This window comes from Halichoerus grypus, chromosome 10 (assembly GCF_964656455.1).
Source record: "Halichoerus grypus chromosome 10, mHalGry1.hap1.1, whole genome shotgun sequence".
In the NCBI taxonomy this organism is placed as follows: domain Eukaryota; kingdom Metazoa; phylum Chordata; class Mammalia; order Carnivora; family Phocidae; genus Halichoerus; species Halichoerus grypus.
The window spans coordinates 35,365,660-35,385,118 of NC_135721.1; the positions used below are offsets into that span (position 1 = coordinate 35,365,660).

The following is a 19,459-nucleotide window of genomic DNA, read 5'->3' on the forward strand; positions in this document are numbered from 1 at the left end:
TTGCATTGACCTTATATCCTGTGATCTTGCAAGCTCACTATTAATTCTAGAGATTTTGGATTTTTTTTTTTTTTGTAGATTTCTTATAGGTTTTCTATGTTTGCAAGCAAACAGGGGAAGTTTTATTTTTTCCTTTCCAATTTGCATTTTTCCTTTCTAATTTGTATGCTTTTTGGTTTGTTTGTTGTTGTTTGGGGTTTTGTTTTGTTTTGTTTTGCCTTACCACGTGGACTAAAACTTTCAGTGTATCGGTGAATAAGAGGGATGAAAACAGACATCTGTGCCTTGTGGACTTAAGCAAAAAGAATTTAGTGTTTTTTGCCATTACGTAGGATATTAACTGTAGAGTTTTTTGTTGTTGTTGTTGTTTTGTTTTTTTGGGCATGTGTGTGTCTGTGTGTGTGTGTGGCATAGCTGTTCTTAATCAAGTTAAGAAAGTTCACTTCTATTCCTAGTTTCGTAAGAATTTTTATCTTGAGGGCACCTGGGTGGCTCAGTCCCTTGGGCGTCTGCCTTCAGCTTGGGTTATGATCCCGGGGCCTGGGATGGAGTCCCATATCGGGCTCCCTGCTTGGCAGGGAATCTGCTTCTCCCTCTGCCCCTTCCGCCTGCTTGTGTGCTCTCTCTCTCTCTCTTAAATAAATTAATAAAATCTTTTTAAACGATTTTTTTTATCTTGAGTGGATGTTGAATTTTGTCAAATTCTTTTTCTGCTTCAATCAACATGATCAGGTGGATTTTTTTTATGTTTTTAGGTTGTTAATATGATGAATTACAGTGATTTATTTATTATATGAAAGATAGTACATTATAGTTTCTTTTGTAAATTTGTTTTATTTAAAAATATGCCCTACAGATCACTCCATATTGGTCCATACAGGTCTTCCTTATTCTTTTTTCCAGTTGCGTAGGACTCCATTGTTTGGATGTGCCATGTTTTACCCAATCACTTTTCTACAAGTATTATTCTACAGTATATTCTACAATATATACAAGTATTTAATTGTTTCCAATATTTTTCAATTAGAAATAATGCTACAATTACAATGAATAATCTTATACATATATGTATTCTTACTATTGAAGGTATATCTTTAGTGTATATTTCTAGGAATTTCTGGACTGAACAGTAAGTACGTATATAATTTTGTTAAGTATTACCAAATTTTCCTGCAGATGAGTTCTACCAATTGACATTCCCATTAGCTATATATGAGAGTTTTGTTTCCCCATAGTCTCACTGAGAGAATTTAATATTTATATGTAATATATATATAATTTTTGCACATCAGATAAGTGATAGTATCTCAGCATTGTTATTTCTCTAATTATAAGTGATTTGAATACTCTTTATATATTTGAAGACAATATTTTATTTTTTTGAATTTTCTGTTCACATCTTTTTCTCATTTTTCTATCACATTTTTGGTTCTTTGCCCCTTTTACTTTTAATTTAATTTTTTTATTGAGGCATAATAGACGTGCAACATTGTATTAGCTTCAGGTGTACATATAATGATTTGATATTTGTATATATTGCAAAATGATCACCACATTAAGTTTATTTAATATCTGTCAAAATTCATAGTTACAGAATTTTTTTCCTGTGATGAGAAATTTTAAGATCTATTCCTTTAACATCTTTCAGATATACTCTATAGTATTATTAACTGCAGTTGTCAAGCTGTACATTACATTCCCATGACTTATTAATTTTATAACTGGAACTTTGTACCTTTTGACTCAGTTCACCCATTTTAACCACCCCCTATCCCCAACCTCTAGCAACCACCAATCTGTTCTCTTTGTCTATGATCTTTTGTTCATATTTGAACAAAAGGCGATATTTGTTTTTTGTTTTTAGATTCCACATATATAAATGAGATTATATTGTATTTGTCTTTATCTGTCTGACTTATTTCACTTAGCATGATGCCCTCAAGGTCCATCCGTGCTGTTGCAAATGACAAGATTTCATTCTCTTTTTTTATGGCTGAATAATATCCCATTGTATATACAATTGACCCTTGAACAACATGCGTTTGAACTGTGTGGGTGCACTTATACACAGATTTTTTTACAGTACAGTACCGTGAATATGTCTTTTCTTCCTTGTGATTTTCTTAATAGAATTTTCCTTCCTCTAGCTTATTTTATTTTAATACAGTATATAATACATATAATACACACAAAATATGTGTTCATGGACTCCTTAGGTTATTAGTAAGGCTTCCAGTCAACAGTAGACTATTAGTAGTTAAGTTTTTGGGGAGTCAAAAGTTATATGTGGATTTTTTTCCTCGAGGAGAACACAGGCAGCAACCTCTTTGACCTCGGCCACAGCAACTTTTTGCTAGACATGTGTCCAAAGGCAAGGGAAACAAAGGCAAAAATGAACTACTGAGAAAATGAACTATTGGGACTTCATCAAGATAAAAAGCTTTTGCACAGCAACCTATGGAATGGGAGAAGATATTTGCAAATGACATATTAGAGAAAGGGCTAGTATCCAAAATCTATAAAAAACTTATCCAACTCACAAATAATGCAATATATGTTAAGAAAGAAAAAAAGAAGAAGAAGAATGTAGCAGGAGGGGAAGAATGAAGGGGGGGAAATCGGAGGGGGAGAAGAACCATGAGAGACGATGGACTCTGAAAAACAAACTGAGGGTTCTAGAGGGGAGGGGGTGGGAGGATGGGTTAGCCTGGTGATGGGTATTGAGGAGGGCACGTTCTGCATGGAGCACTGGGTGTTATGCACAAACAATGAATCATGGAACACTATATCTAAAACTAATGATGTAATGTATGGGGATTAACATAACAATAAAAAATTAAAACACAAAACAAAAAAAACAAACAAACAAACAAAAAAACTTATCCAACTCAACACCCAAAGAACAAATAATCCAGGCAAGAAATGGGCAGAAGACATGAACAGACATTTATCCAAAGAAGACATCAAATGGCCAACAGACACATGAAAAAATATTCAATATCATTCAGCATCAGGGAAATATAAATTAAAACCCCAATGAGGGGGAGGAGCAAGATGGCGGAGAAGTAGGAGACCTAAATTTCGTCCGGTCCCAGGAATTCAGCTAGATAGCTGACATTCTGAACACCTACTAACTCAAAGGAGATCGAAGAAAAGAATAGCAGCAACTCTCTGAACAGAAAAAAGACCACTTACTGGAAGGTAGGATGTGCGGAGAAGTGAATCCGAGGCGATATTTGGGAAGATAGAATGGGAGAAGGTATTTGCAAATGACGTATCAGATAAAGGGCTAGTATTCAAAATCTATAAAGAACTTATCAAACTCAACACCCAAAGAACAAATAATCCACTCAAGAAATGGGCAGAAGACATGAACAGACATTTCTGCAAAGAAGACATCCAAGTGGCCAACAGACACATGAAAAAGTGCTCAACATCACTGGGCATCAGGGAAATCCAAATCAAAACCTCAATGAGATACCACCTCACACCAGTCAGAATGGCTAAAATTAACAAGTCAGGAAAGGACAGATGTTGGCGAGGCTGCAGAGAAGGGGGAACCCTCCAACACTGTTGGTGGGAATGCAAGCTGCTGCAGCCACTCTGGAAAACAGTATGGAGTTTCCTCAAAAAGTTGAAAATAGAGCTACCCTATGACCCAGCAATTGCACTACTGGGTATTTACCCCAAAGATACAAATGTAGTGACCCGAAGGGCTACGTGCACCCCACTGTTTATAGCAGCAGTGTCCACAATAGCCAAACTATGGAAAGAGCCAAGATGTCCATCAACAGATGAATGGATAAAGAAGATGTGGTGTATATATATAAACACCTGAACCCCAGTGTTTATAGCAGCAATTTCCATAGTAGCCAAACTATGGAAAGAGCCCAGATGTCCATCAATAGATGAATGGATAAAGAAGATGTGGTGTATGTATATATATACACACACATATATATATTTATAATGGAATATTACTCAGCCATCAAAAAAACATGATATCTTGTCATTTGCAATGATGTGGATAGAACTGGAGGGTATTATGTTAAGCAAAATAAGTCAGTCAGAAAAAGACAAATATCATATGATTTCACTCATATGTGGAATTTAGAAACAAAACAGATGAATATAGGGAAAGGGAAGGAAAAGTAAAATGAAATCAGAGAGGGAGACAAACCATAAGAGACTCCTAACTATAGGAAACAAACTGAGGGTTGCTGGAGGGGAGGTGGGTGGGAGGATGGTGTAACTGGGTGATGGGCATTAAGGAGGGCACTTGAGGTAATGAGCACTGGGTATTATATGCAACTGATGAATCACTAAATTTTACTTCTGAAACTAGTATTACACTACATGCTAATTAAATTGAATTTAAATTTAAAAATTGAAAAAAACTTACATGTGGATTTTGGGCTCCACAGCAGGTTAGTGCCTCTAACCCCCTACATTGTTCAAGGTTAACTGTATATTCCATATTTTCTTTATGCATTCATTGGTTGATGGACACTTAGGTTGTTTCCATATCTTAAGCTATTGTGAGTAACACTGCAGTGAACATCTGTAGGATGCAAATATCTTTTCAAGTTAATGTTTTCAAGTTTTATGATAAATACTCAGAAGTGGAATTGCTGGATCCTATGGTAATTCTATTTTTAATTTTTTGAGGAACCTCCACAGTGTTTTCCAGAGTGGCTGTACCAGTTTACATTCCCACCAACAGTGCACAAGGATTTTCTTTCTCCATGTTCTTACCAGCATTTGTTATCTCTTGTCTCTTTGATAATAGCCATTGTACTAGGTATAAAGCGAAATTTCATTGTATTTTTGATTTGCATTTCCCTGATGATTGGTGATGTTAAATATCTTTTCCTGTGCCTGTTGGCCATCTATATGTCTTCTTTGGAAAAATGTGTATTTAGATCCTTTAATTTGATCATTTGGGTTTGTTTTTGGTTTTTGGTTTTGGGGTGGGTTTGTTATTGAGCTGTATGAGTTCTTTATATATTTTGGATCTTAACCCCTTAACAGATATATGATTTGCAAATATTTTTTCCCATTTGGTAGGTTGCCTTTTCATTTTGTTGATGTTTCCTTTGCTGTGCAGAAGCTTTTTAGTTTGATGTAGTCTCACTTATTTACTTCTGCTTTTGTTTCCTTTGCTTTTGGTGTCAGATTCAAAAAGGTCATCGCCATGATGATTCATTTTAGAGCCAGCCTTGCATTCCCAGGATAAAGCCCACTTGGTCATGGTACATTATTCTTTGTATATATTGCTGGATTCCATTCATTAATATTTTGTGGGGGATTTTTACACCTTTGTCCATGAGAAATATTTGTCTATAGTTTTTTCTTTCCTGTACTGTCTTTGTTTGGTTTTGATATCACAGTAATGCTGGCCTCATAAAATGAGTCGGGGAGGGTTTTCTTCTCTTCTATTTTCTGGGAAAGACTGTGTAGAATTGCTGTTATTTCTTATCTAGATTTTGTGTATAATTTGCCATTCGCTATGAAGAACGTTAACATGTTTGCGTTAGCAGCCTGTGTGCCTGGTTGTTCACTGCGGTTCACTCTGGTTCCGGCATCAGCAGAGCCTTCATCGCCTTTGCCGTCCTCTTCTGTTCTGTCCCACACATGCGCTGGCCATGCCGGTCTGGTACCCACATTCTCATCTGTGTGCTGGTTCAGTTCTCAACCGATTATGTAAGGTAACTGGCCTTAGATTCATATATGCACACTGGGGGCTGGACCCAGTTTAGAAGCAACTTTATGAGGTTACTTTCCCAAGCCCTTTTTCTCCATAATCTCCTTGATACTTTCTGGTTCCCTGGAGCTACCTTTTTTTCATCCTCCAGCCAGAAATCTGGGACTTAATTGTCCCAGTCTGCTACATATGCCTCCAGGAATAAGCAGCTTGAGGACCAGGGGAAAAAAAATGAAAATAACCACCAGTTTGGTGGTACTTTGAATTCTGGTCCTCTTCCCCAATCTTCGTGCTACTGTTTATTTTTTAGATTTCTCAAATAGCTTTTGCATTCACTCTGTCCAGGAGTAATGGCTACATTCAGTGGGAGAGACTGGGTGAGTCTTTTACTTCATCTTGCCCAGAATAGAATCTACGGCCTCTATTTTTTTTTTTTAAAGAGTTGTCTGTTTTTGGTTTTTTAATGAAAAGGAGAGGTGCTATGGTTGATCGAAAAATATCTTTGAATCCTGAAAAAATTCCAACCCTAGCTCTATAATTCAACTTTCTTGAGCCTCTGTGTCTTCGTGTGTAAAATGGGGTCTATGTCAGGGCTCCCCAAGACCACCCTCAGGTTTGATGATTTGCTAGAAGGATTCATAGGGCCCAAATATATAAAGTCTGTATATACATCACAAAAGGATACAGATTAAAATCAGCAGAGGGAAAAGGTACAGGGGGTGTAGTCCAGAAAAAAACCAACAAGGCTCCCAGTTGTTTTCTTTTTCTGGAGTCCCTATAAACCACACTTAATTCTCCCCCACAATGTAACAATGTGGCAATGTGACATCATGTGCAAAGCATTGCCAACCATGGTACCCAAGCTTTGGTGTCCAGGGTTTTTATTAGCCTGCAGCAAAATGTTATTCTGACAACACAGTAGATACAGAAAAAAGACTGTGATTTGGGACACATTTTAAGAAACCAGGCTAAGAGTATGGGTGTGCTCCTTGTGCACAGGTCTAAGGTAGCTACATATAAGCAATGAGGAGAGGGGAAATGGGAAAGAGAGGCTTGTCCGAGGATAAATACAAAAGGATAGCATTTAATAAATGTCAGGATGGCCGAAACCCAGCATAACATGAGGCTTGACAAATAATCTGATGAAGATTTAAAAGGCCATTTTTAGCTACATTCAGAGTTTGAAGAAACAGGCTTCTTGTATGGGGAACAAAGCTTTGGTGCTAAGAGATGGCAAAAAGAAAACAAAACTCATGCCCTATAATGTTCCCTTTTTCTGCCTGAATTGTGAAGGACTTGTAGTTGTCCTTTTGAAAACCAAGAAGGTCAAAAGAGAGATGTCAAAAAATTAGAAATGAGCAAATGTGCACATTTTTTAAAAATGGGGGGAAAATAGATTTGGAAAACTATAGAATTTAATATTGATATAAATCTAAGTTAAAATTCTAGAAAAGGGTATTCAGAATAGCTTATGAGCAATTGGAAAAGAGACAGTCACTAGGAGCCTCTCTGTTCACTATGGCTAAGTCTTGCTAAACAAATCTCATTTCCTTTCTTAATCAGGTTAGTAAAAGAGAATATCTGGCGAAATTGGTGTATCTTGATTTTGGCCAACACTTTGCCAGAGTCTCAGGATATCCTTATGGACAAGCCGGAGAAATATGAGTTACAAAAAAAAAAAAAAAGAAAGAAATATGAGTCAGAGGACATCGCATTAAATAGATTCTCAGACACTTGAATCAGAAGACTTAGACCTATCAGCTGGCTTCTATTGCATAAAGATATAGATGGGATTTTACAAATTTGTAAATGACACAAGCATATCAGGTGATTGAGTCAAGATTCATAGAGACTTTGGGGACTCGAGACAGGTCATATCAACAAGATGGTACTTTAAAATAATAAGAAATCGGGGTGCCTGGGTGACTCAGTTGTTAAGTGTCTGCCTTCGGCTCAGGTCATGACCCCAGGGTGCTGGGATCAAGCCCCGCATCGGGCTCCCTGCTCAGTGGGAAGCCTGCTTCTCCCTCTCCCACTTCCCCTGCTTGTGTTCCCTCTCTCGTTGTGTCTCCCTATGTCAAATAAATACATAAAATCTTAAAAAATAATAATAATAAGGAATCAAAAAATTTAGAACAAATTTTGGGTGCCTGGGTGGCTCAGTCGGTTAAGCATCTGCCTTCAGCTCCGGTCATGATCCCAGGGTCCTGGGATGGAGCCCTGTTGTGAGGCTCCCTGCAGCAGGGAGCCTCCTTCTCCCTCTCCCTCTACCCTTCCCCCAGCTAGTGCACTCTCTCTCTCATAAATAAATAAAATCTTAAAAAAAAGAGAACGAATTTTAAATCATCTCTTTCTTTTTTTATTATTTATTTATTTATTTATTTTTAATTTGGTTATGTTATGTTAGTCACCATATAATACATCATTGGTTTTTGATGTGGTGATCCACGATCCATTGTTTTCGTATAACACCCAGTGCTCCATCATCTCTTTAGGGATGTTTATATGTATGTGTGTGTTGGTTGAAAACAGTTCATGGGCAAAAAGACCTAGTTGGGAGTGTCAAGTGAACAAACATTTGATGTTAAACCAAATATGTATGATATGCTTTCATTTATTCAAAAAATGTTATGTGGCTGTCATGAAAGTAAATTCCATCTTAACTTGCATTTAAAAGTGTAGAATCCCAGTCCAGGACAGTAATGGTGCTGCCAACACTACAGTAATGAGAGAACATTTGGGTACTCTGCTCAGTTTTCTGTGAGACACCTTGAGAGACAGAATTAGCATCTAAAAGAGGCCCCCAGGGCACGAGGGCTGGAAACCATGTGGTAACAGGGAGATAAGGATCTGTGAAGGTTGGTCATTTTGAAGAAAGACTAAGCAGAGATGAGAAACCCATCTTTAAATTTGTTAAGGGCTGTTATCTGGATGTTTTCATAGACTCCTGTTTTGTTCCTTAGGCAGCCAAAGTTACGGGGTTAGTAGCTATGAGTTATAGGAAATTGTGTTTCAGCCAGTTTCTTGCAGCGTGTCAGCTCTTTTATCAGACCTTAAGCATACGGAGATGAGCAGGACCAGATCACTTTCCTACAGACTGAACAATATTCATAAATTCATTATTCTACAGAGAGAAGTGGCTCGATATGCCATGGCTCTTGCAACAGTGAGACTCCTTTGAGAGCCAGATGCCCCTTAATGCCTTGAGCTCCTGTCTCTGGAACACAAAGACAAAGGAAAGACATTCAGGTTCTGTTTGAGGGTCTGAGGCTGGGCTGATGGTATCTGGACCTAGATGTGGTGTTCTGGTAGCCACTGAGAACCAAGACCCGTGTTTACCAGGACAGGTAAAGAAGGTTGTTTAAGGAGAGTCTGAACTGTGTTGAAGGAGAAAAGCAGAAGTTCAAAGTCAGGAAAGTGTCCCTGAGCATCAGATACACAAGAGCCAAAAACTGACAAGAGGAGGACAACTCAGGAGTCAACAAAAGGGAGGAGCAGACATAATCAGGAAACACAGTGTGAGACTGGTTAAAGCCAGCAGTCTGGAATAGCGCTTGGCAATGGTGTCAGGAGTCAGGGGCTGGTAGGAGCTCTGTGGGACCAAGTGGGCTTGGGCCTGAGTCAGACAGGAGTAGTCTAAAGGCTGGACCACCATCTGTCAGGGGTGTTAGAGAAGGGATTTGTGCCAGATATCCTCTACTTGCCTCTCCCCCTCTTCACTCCACCCTTCTCCAACCTGCTCTAGGTCCAGGAAGTGGACTTACATAACTTGCATCAGTGGGATCCTTGACCTCTGGATCTGATTAGCTTCTGCAAACTGGAAGCCCCAGTTAGAGATTGGAGAGGGGAAGAGAATAAGGTGTGGATATTCCTGCCCCCTGCCTGCCTCCCTATGGGGTCACCTTGGGATTTCTGTGTTCCTAGGCTGAAGGTCGCAGCTCCTCTTAAGATGTCTCTGTGTATATGGCTCTCTCTTCCAGGATCTAGTAGCCACTCCCTGCCCTCCTCCCTTGAAACCTAGAGCTGGTAGCAGTTCCAGATATACTAGCTCTGGGGTACTGCACTATCCCTTGTGGCTCTCCTACAACTTGCCCACCCCTTTATGAAAATAATTTATTAAACTCTTCTTGAATCATCCTAATGTGAATATGTCATCTGTTTCTTGGTTGTACCTTGGCTGACACAGGATTCTGGATTGAGTGAGAAGATGAGTTAAATTATTTCAAAAAATACTTACATTCTGTGGTTCTGGATTTCTTATCACTGACCTTATATGTTGGTAGACCCAGAAGTGATGCAAATTAACTTTCTATACCTAGGAATCCACAATAAGTACTTTTGTAGTGGATAGGAACTTCACCTAGAGACTTGTGAGGCAGTTTAGCCATGTAAGCTATACAATTTATTATTTTTTTAAGAATTCATGTTATCAGGATGTCTGACAGTATTTTTCAGTTGCTCTCACTGCGTCTGCAGGGTCAGATAACATCTTTACCACCGTTATATAAAAGGGCCAAAGGAAGCTTTCACTAGCCAAGCAGAACATTGGCGAGGTCGTGAAAGAGCCATAATTAATCTTAAATATCTCTCATAGACAAGCTACTAAGCATACTGTGACCCTTTCTGGGAAGATTGAATGGTTGAGGCTCTCCGTAATGATGCTAATTCAAGGATGTCCCAGAACCTCAGGAAAAGAAGGAAGAGCCTATATAGTCTACATGACTTCAAACTGTGATTTCTGAGTCTCATGAGCCATAGAAAACATATTGTCTTCTGACAATGCAGATCATTTCCATTTGACTCTGAATTGAGGGTTTTGTTGTTGTCACTTGGGTGGACTTTATGTAATCTTACTTCTAAAGAGTCTTTATCTTTTAGAAATACACAGTGAAACCTTATGAAATGGTATGACTGAACTTTGCTTCAAAATAATCCAGAAAGGGGTGGCGGGAGAGATAAAACAAGATTGGCCATGAGGTGATGGCTGCGCAAGCTGGGTGATGGAGATGTGGAAGTACATTCTACTCTTCTCTCTGCTTTTGTATGATTTAAAAATGATTGGATATTAAAAAGTAAATAGTTAATTAAAAAGTTGCTGCTTGATACAGGAAAATTCATTTATTATTGCTTGATGCCACTGATCTCATGAAGAAGTTCTGTGGGTAGGTTTCAGGAGTATCATAGGAAAAACATGTTGAAATAAATGTAAATGAAGAATGCTATTTTTGTGAAAGTTTAATGAAATCGGGCTCAATGGAAAATATCAAGATGATGTTCAGAATGTACATTTAGAATATTCTTTCATGAATTGAGAAGGAAAGCAAACAAAAATACTACATTCATGTTTTAAAATATACTTTATATGGACTTTGCTTCTAAATAACTTGGGATGAGGAGAAACTGGGTGAGGTTGCAGATGAAGCAAGATTGACCATGAGTTAATATTTGTTTAATTGGGGGAATGGTCACATGGCAGTTCGCTATGCTATTCTTTCTACTTTTATATATGCTTTACATGTTCTATAGAATAGTTTTTAAAAATAAAACATATACTGCACATCCAAAATGTGACCATTTACATTGAGACAGTATTAACTTTTATGATTTAATGAAATGTAATATTATGCTATTTCTCTTCCTCCTCCTTAGACTTTGCCTTTTCTAATATATTACTGTTTGTTCATTTCTCTCCTCTTTCCCCATGCCTTAGTTTTGTCTGTTATATGGAACCAAGCTGGTGTTCCAGGAGCGAGCCTGGTATCTAGAACATAAATTTTTGACTCCCATGGCCAGCACGAGGATTAGGAGTCAGGTAAGGGTCCCTGGTGTGCGGAAGAAACCCTTTGTGCATCAGCTGTCAGCTCTTTGCTTTCTTAGAAAACAGCTGTCAATCTTTTATCAGTTTCCACTCATGGATTTTTATGCCTTTGGGACTTCATATACATGTTTTCATTGCCTACCATGATCATATTACACTTCAGAGTTTAAGTGACAAGGAAGTGATTCACTGTGTATGAACTTTCTGACATGAAAAGCAGAGGAGGGAATCAAAAGCATTTTCTTTGTCTTGGCAAAAAAGAAATGTATTAAGTGATTTTCATTTTTCTACTTCTTACCAAAATCTATTAACTCATTCTTCATATTCAGAAAAAAAGACCTGTGGTATTTTTAGGTCAGAAGTAGCGATGGAAATTCAATGTGAAAGTGACAGAACACCTGAAAATGAGGATAGAGCCAGTGAATCACCACCAAAATGCTGCTCGAAAGAAAAAAATATATAAAATAGCATAATCATCTATAAAACACGCTTTCTGAGTGTTTTCTGAGGGGCCTGTCTTCCAGGCCCTCCGTTAGATGCTATAACATAAACAGGTATATGCTCAGTCTCTGCATTCAAAGGAGCTTATTATATATGAGGACACAAAACTGACTTTAAAATGCAAATAACAACACAAGGGAGCAGAGACTTTCCAGGGAATAATTCCAGAGTTCAGAGGACAGAAATCACTTAGGAGCGAATGTCATTCTTGTACTAGACCTTCAAGAGTGGAAAATTCCAACAAAGTGGTGGTATGATTGAAGAGGGGGTAATGCAGGTGAGGCTTCAGACAGGATTGGTGAAGTGAGTAAAATCATAGAAATGGGAGTACTTGGGACAGACATGTTAAGAAACAGCGAGAAGACCAGTTTGGCTGACATCGCAAGTGAAAACCTGGAGAAATCTGCAGGAGCCAGACTGAGGTGGACACTGAAGAAACCTTGAAGAGTCTTTTTCCTTTTCAGGAGAACAATTATTATGAAGAAAAGCATATGCAAAGATGTTTCAGTTATCTGTTGCTATGTAACAAGTGACCCCAAAACTTAGTGGCTTAGAACATCTAGTTATTATTTCTCACAATTCTGCATCTGAATGGGGCTCAGCTGGATGGTCTCCTGGGGCCTGAGGTGTCTGCTGGGTTCTTCACTCTCATGGTGGTAACCTCAGCTGGGGTGGCAGGATCATCTGGGGGCTGCTGGGCAATTGTCTCCTTTGGAGTGGCCAGATGTGGGCTTCCTCACAACACAGTAGTGTCAGGAGGGCTGACTGTTTTATATCATGACTGGCTTCCAGGGAGGAAGTGGAAGATGCCAGTCATCTCAAGGCTCAGCCCACTGTTAACACAGTGTTACTTCAGCCGCATTCTGTTGGCCCAAGGGAGCCCCAAGGCCAGGATAGATTTGGGCAAGAGAAGAGACTTCACCTCTCCTTGTGAAGAGCAACATGCACATATAGGGAAGGAAAAATTGATGGCAGCTATCTTTGGACACTGACTACGTTCCACAAAGAAAATGCCCACTTTGGGGAGAGGAAAAAAAAATACTGTTAATTAAAAAAAAAAAAAAGAGCTACATGAAGGAAGATTTTAAATCCACGTGATTAAGTATTTCAGTGACGTAGATGAGATAAAAAATCCATCAAAAGAATGTTGAGTAAAAGACACCAACTTTCACATATAACATTGAAGTGCTTTTGTATTCTATTAGTGCAACAAACTTTGCACACTTTTCATTTCCTAGATACTCGTAGCAGCCTGGGAGATAAGCAGGGAGCAGCCAGACATTTTGGAACAAACTTTGTGGGGCTAGAGGTGGGTTGTTGAGACCTATAGGACATCTCAAGGCCTTCTTTTGCAGATCTCAGTGCTGCCGACCATGAGCACTCACCCCTTCTCTGGGCTTTCCCAGTATTCCCAGAGGGAAGAGTGTAGTGTAGCTGGCACAAATGCTCTGCTGCACCCCTTTGCAGGGATTTCAAGGTTTCAGAAATATTATTAGCAGCTTCTTTTCACTAAAATATCTGGGACCCTTGGCCAATTAGAGGTGCTTAACAGGAGTGGGCTTGTGAAAGGGTGAAAAGGGGACAGGGATGATTGATATTACTGAAACTGATCTAGATGCTTTCACATGATAACTCTTCAAGTTTACTGATTCTTTCTTTCTTTAGGTGCATCTAATGGGCTGGTTAATTCATCCCCTAAATTTTTGATCCTGTTTGTTAGGATTTTTATCTTAAAAAAATATTCTTTTTGTTTCTGTTTTATATCATCTATATAACTTTTTAGTTTCTTATCTCCTAAAGATATATTCAATTTTGTCTTTGATTTCTTTATGCATTGAAGCAAAGTTATTTTATAGTCTATAGCTAATAATCCCAATATCTTAAGACTTCAGCAGTCTATTTCTTTTTGTCTATTATTTCTGCTTTGTGTATAGTTATCTTTTAATATGTGCTGGTCATTGTTATTGAAAAAATGTTTTGTGAGATTTACATGAAGGCCAAATTGAAGGCACCTTCTTCCCCTTATAAAGCATCTGAAGGTGCTCTCAGTTTAAGACCCAACTTAAACCAAACTCAAGACTTGAGGTTTCCTGTAAGACTCGGAGAGTTCAAATAAGAGCAGTAATTTCTTCACCCTCCCCCAAGGTTATAACTGTTTGGTATCCAGCTTATTATAGCAAGGGTCTCTATTAAATTTCTTGCCTAGTGCTGGCCCTGGTTTTGACTATCATCACTCCTACTGCCATCCCAGCCGCCATGAGGCTGTCAAGGGAAAATTCAAAATTGCTGGAGATAGCAAATGCCTTCAGGGTAAATGCAACTTTTTTACTTGTTTATTTTCTTTGGTTCCCACTTTCCCATAATTTTTGCCATTATTATTTTGCCAGATCAGTGATACTTTGAAGAGGATTCCTATATTTTCTCTAAGAATTTTGGTTGTTTTCAGCAGAACGGTTAGGGGAAAAAAATCTAGCTCTTGAGTATCAGAAACAGGAAGTTCCTTCAGTGTTATACCACTTGACTCCACAACAGCCCTGTATGTCATTTTCCTTATCCTTACACACAGATGAGGAAATGGAAACCCAACATGGCAAAGTAACTTGCCCAAAGTAACACAGCTAGTGAAAACCCATATTTCTCTGACTCTAAACATTTTCATTTATTTTATTTGGATAAAAATCAGCATTAGCTAGTAACAACAAATACACCCAGTGTCCAGTTCTTGGTTTCTAATACCATTTTCCATTAAAAGGAAGCAGAGTCCTTGGAGAAATGGTTGATTCTAGGACTGGGGCAATGAATATATAAGATGAGCCTGGAGCATCTTTCAGTGCTAGAAAGTGAGAAAGTGCTCCAAACGAAAACAAAAACGAAATACCCCACGATTGTGGAGTTATGCCAAAGGGACACTGGAAGGAGCTAACTGAAAGAGCTCCTAATGGCCAAAGCTGGAATAATTTGAGCATAAAAATAAATAATGTAGCATTGGATTATAACCCAAAGTGTAAAATAATTAAACAGAGGTCCATAATGATATAAATAAATGATTAAACAGATCCATAAATGGGGTAAAAGAGACCAGTCTTTCTTACTAATGTATGTAGATTCTTCCCCCTTCCCCCTTCCCTTCCCGTGTGGGTTGGACTCAGTGATTTTCTTTCATTTTAAAGAACAGAGCATTGAAAGGGAAAACAGTCACTTTACAGTGGAACAGTCTGGCAGATCCCACCTTAACCAAGCGCATAGGGTGAATATCACCAGTAATAAGTTGTGTTGACGACATGCACTTGTAATATTGTATGGTGAGAAGAGCAGTTCACTCTTCCCCAAATCCATAACCCCAATCCAATCATCAGGGGAAAAAAAAAGTCAGACTGAACCAGATGGAGGGACGGTCTGTATAAGACCCTACGATGTCCTCCTCAAACTGCCAGTGCATGAAAGACAAGGAAAAACTAAGAAACCAACACAGACCAGAGGAGATTAAGGAGACATGATGACTACAAGCAGTGTGGTGTCCCGGATTGAGTCCTGGAAGAGAAAAAGGACATTGCTAGAAAAACTGGTGAAATCCGAATAAATCTATAGTATGTTAATATTAATGTACAAATATTGACTTCTTAGTTTTTACAATGGACCATAGTTATATTAGGTGTTAAGAGAAGAATTAGAAGAAACTGGGTGAAGGACATGTGGGAACTCTGTGTGTTATCTTTGGAACTGTTCCTTAAATCTAGAAGTATTCCAAAATAAAAGTTTATTAAGAAAAAAAAAGCATCAGAGAGTAGCAATCAGCCTGGGCTAATTGTAAATAATAAAACTTCAGAACACCCAGGAGTTATGCTAAAACTCTAGGCTAATGATAATTAGCAATGCATGCATTTATGCTAAAAGAGAACAAAATTTAATTTCATTCTCATAAAGATCTTCCAGGTAAGTAAGGCTGGTACAGTCCCCACTCAACAAATGAGTAAAACTAAGAAACAGAAAAGCTAAACGACTGCCCAAGATCCTAGCTGAGCGTAGAAACAGGAACTCCGAACTCCAAATGGAGGTGGATAAAGCATCATCCTGCTTGTCTGCATGGAACACTACAAGACCTGAGTTCAAAAGCTTCACAGAGGCCTGCCTGGTGTCCCAGACGGAGTAAAATCCATCCACATATTGTAAAGGCAGCACAATTGCCCCATTGTCCAACTGAAGCCCACAGGAGAGGGGGTTGGGTTGGGGTTTGTTTTCTTTTTAAACTCAAGTGTCTCCCCTACAGCCCTTCCTAGCTGTGACAACTAGCTCCTCTCTTTTGTCTGGAACTTGATTGTTTACAGAGCTCATCCACATTCATTATCCTGTGTAATCCCCACAAGCACCCATTAGTGTGAATAGCTGTTAATCCACTTTATGGATCAGGAGTCTAAGGCTGATTTGCTGCTGGTTTAAGGAGTGGTAAAGGTGAGGCTTTTGGACTCTAGGACACTGTTGCTCTCAGGTTCCCAAAGCCTGAATTGTCAGATGGGTCAGCTCCTTAGGCCCTCAAAGTAGGTAGGGCCTTGGCTCAAAGGCAGTCCCATGGCAGTGCCCCCAGGGCTCCATTGTAACAAGGCCTCTAAGTAAAAGATTTCTGTTCCTTTTTCATTAGGTACTTTTGCAGGGGTATGTATAGAACAATTGCATAATTGTGTGCTTTGTTCTTGGAAATTTTAGTGTCCAGGCATTATCTTGTTTCATTCTTCATTAACCTAGATGTTTGTGTTTATTTTGCTTCAAATAATTATCAGCATTAAGGAGTAACAATCAGCCAAGGCTCATTTTAAGAAGGCAAGCCTTTCAAAATAATCTAAGTTAATAATTGTATATCTTCCTTAAAACCAACTATATTTTGCTTAAAAAAGAAGACAAAACAAAACAAAAATTTCAACTTCTTAAAATAATATATTTTATTGCAAATGGCTTTGAGTCTTCTACTTCTTATGCCAGCCCTTAAAGTAAATTTCAGTTTTAGGTAGAGTAGCTTCATTTTTCTCATTGAAGTGTTTGCTCCCTGAACTCCTGGGCACAGCTGTCCTGCTCTGTCAGTGCCCACAAGCACTGGAACAGTGACTCTCGGTGACATACAAAGAAGAAGCAACTACATGTAGACGTGGTCGGCTCACGCCAAGAAATCAACACAGGGGGAAGCTTTAAAGTTTATGTGTGTTAAGAGAACCACAGCCCAGCTGTGGGTTGCAGATCAAAAAAGACCCTATTCAGTGTGGTGAAAATAATACTTAGCAAAATGTTGAATCAGGTTCTATTTCCTGCCCCAAACCCAAATAATGGAACCACGTGAGAAAGCATATTATAAAGGATCTGCAGGGAGGTCAGGGAGGACTGCATAACCCAACCCAGAAGTAAGGAGGGCCACACTTTGCACCTTCCAGAGGCTGTGGGAGATTGCCTGTAAGAGTAACAATGTTAAAAACCAAAAATTCATTCAGGAAGAGAGAAAATAAATACTAATCATGACCATGTCAAAGCAATCTTGACACCCCCCCCCCCAGTATTTGATCATATTACACCCAAATGTTGCCTTAATGTCCTATATGAGTCATGACCTGTCAGTTTCTTCCTAAGTGCACAGTTTCTGCTGGAGCAACAGATGCCTGGCACCTTATTCCCTCTGAGTCATTCCCCCATGCCTTTAAGACTGTTTTCATTGTGGCGTGCCCACTGATGTGCTAGGGTGAAGCCCAGACTCACCAGGACAAGTCTCAGTCCTCTCCTATACCCTTGCCAGCAAATGGACACAGGAACAGAGGAGAAGGACTAACATCCCAGCCCCTAGGAGACTTTGTGTGCTCCACTGAAAGGAACTATCCTTTCTCTCCCTGAGGGAGAACTGCTCAGGGACCCAGCGGCAGCAAGGAAGCCATGGAGAGACTGTTGATGGCAAGTGACCTCTTAGGCTGTGTCTGCTCAAGTCTATAACGACCACTAAGGTTTGGGTTTTAGTTTCAGTTTAGCCAATCAAATGGTTGAATCATCAAGGGGGAAGAACGTTCAAGTCCACGGATCGATGGGTCATTCAAGTACTGCAGATGTACCACATACACATACACATTAATTTATTCTTAGGAAATGTGGCTTGGAGTAAGAATGTGCAGAAGTGTGGCCGACACCAGACCCCAAAAGCCAAGACACTACTTGGCTCCTTTGAATTTAGAAGATGGATCACGCTTATTTGCAATTTTGAACTAAGTGTAGAATATAAATTCAGTCATTGCCTTGTGGCCAAAAGGCTTGGGGTAGAAGAAACAAAACAGGAAGAAAATTTAGGGAGGAGTTCCAAGATGGAAAGTTGGTGTTGGGATGTTAGCCTTTCTCCTCAGATCTCAACTTCAAGGTCATGTACATCATACCTGTCTGTGAGGCTTAGAAAGAGTACACTTGCCCTTCACCCCCTACAAATGCAGTAGGGCTGCTTTCCATGCTGCTTCTGTTAAAGGTTTCTTTTTAGTGGACACTCAGATATCCTATTCTGTTTCCCTTTTGCCAAACCACCTGGATCAAGGCAACTTAAGAGATGCTCAGATACCAGAGTCAAATGCAATGTGAACTGGGGTTTTAGGCCCAGGATGTTAAAAACACACTTGGACCAGGAAAGAGAGGTTGGGTTTCTCAGTTCCTTGGCCTCATTTACTACCCACAGACTCTTGCTTTTCTTTTTAAGGAATTTGAGAAGGAATCTGTTTCCCTCATCCCTGTCCCACCCACCCAGCAAGGCCCATCTGACTTGGCTACAAGCAAATGACGAAGTTATGACACTTGGTTGTGTCCTTTAGGCTGAGTGGAGAAGCTAGTGTGGAGTGTAACCCTAAGCACCCATTCCATCAGGGTGGGGAGGGACATCTTCTGTTTGGTGGCATCGGTCAAGAAGCTGGGGTGTTATGAAATGATAGCACAATGGAGTGGTCATTCAAGGAATGCAACTGAGTCCAATTTTAAAGTCTTCATAGATTTGAAAGCATCCCCAGAACTGTTTTTATCTTCCTTTCACTTCTGTAGGACCCCCTGGTTCACCTCCAGGAGACAGCAGGGACCAAATAGAATATGAATGCATCCTGGTGCACCTTCTCTTTCCAGACCCAAGAAGGAGAGACTCAAAGAGAAAGAGAAGAAAAATAGCAATACCAACAGAGTGCCACTAAGAAAGTGGGAAATGTCTTTTCCCTTCCCCCTCCCCTTTACCCCTGGCCAAACCTGTTCTTCAGCAGCATAAAATATGTTGTTGAACCTATAAATGTAGGCCACTCAACTGAGATTAAGAAAATATAAGTGGGATTTGATTTCTTCTGTTTGGCCAGGGACCCTGAGGTCACCACTCCTGCCATCCTGGTTTCCGCATGGCAACCACCTGGTCACCCCTCATGCTTTGCCCCATAGTACGGCTTTGTGTATCT

The 19,459-nt window shown here is 39.4% G+C and overlaps 1 protein-coding gene across 1 annotated transcript in view; it reads left to right on the forward strand.

Annotated features, from left to right (window-relative positions):
* The window catches only part of ACOXL (acyl-CoA oxidase like), a 348,558-nt gene that overhangs the window by 311,692 nt on the left and 17,407 nt on the right, over positions 1-19,459 (forward strand). The window contains exon 18 of the mRNA XM_078056280.1: positions 11,415-11,516. Within this exon, the coding sequence (XP_077912406.1) occupies positions 11,415-11,516 (102 nt within the window). The remainder of the gene's footprint in view (positions 1-11,414; positions 11,517-19,459) is intronic.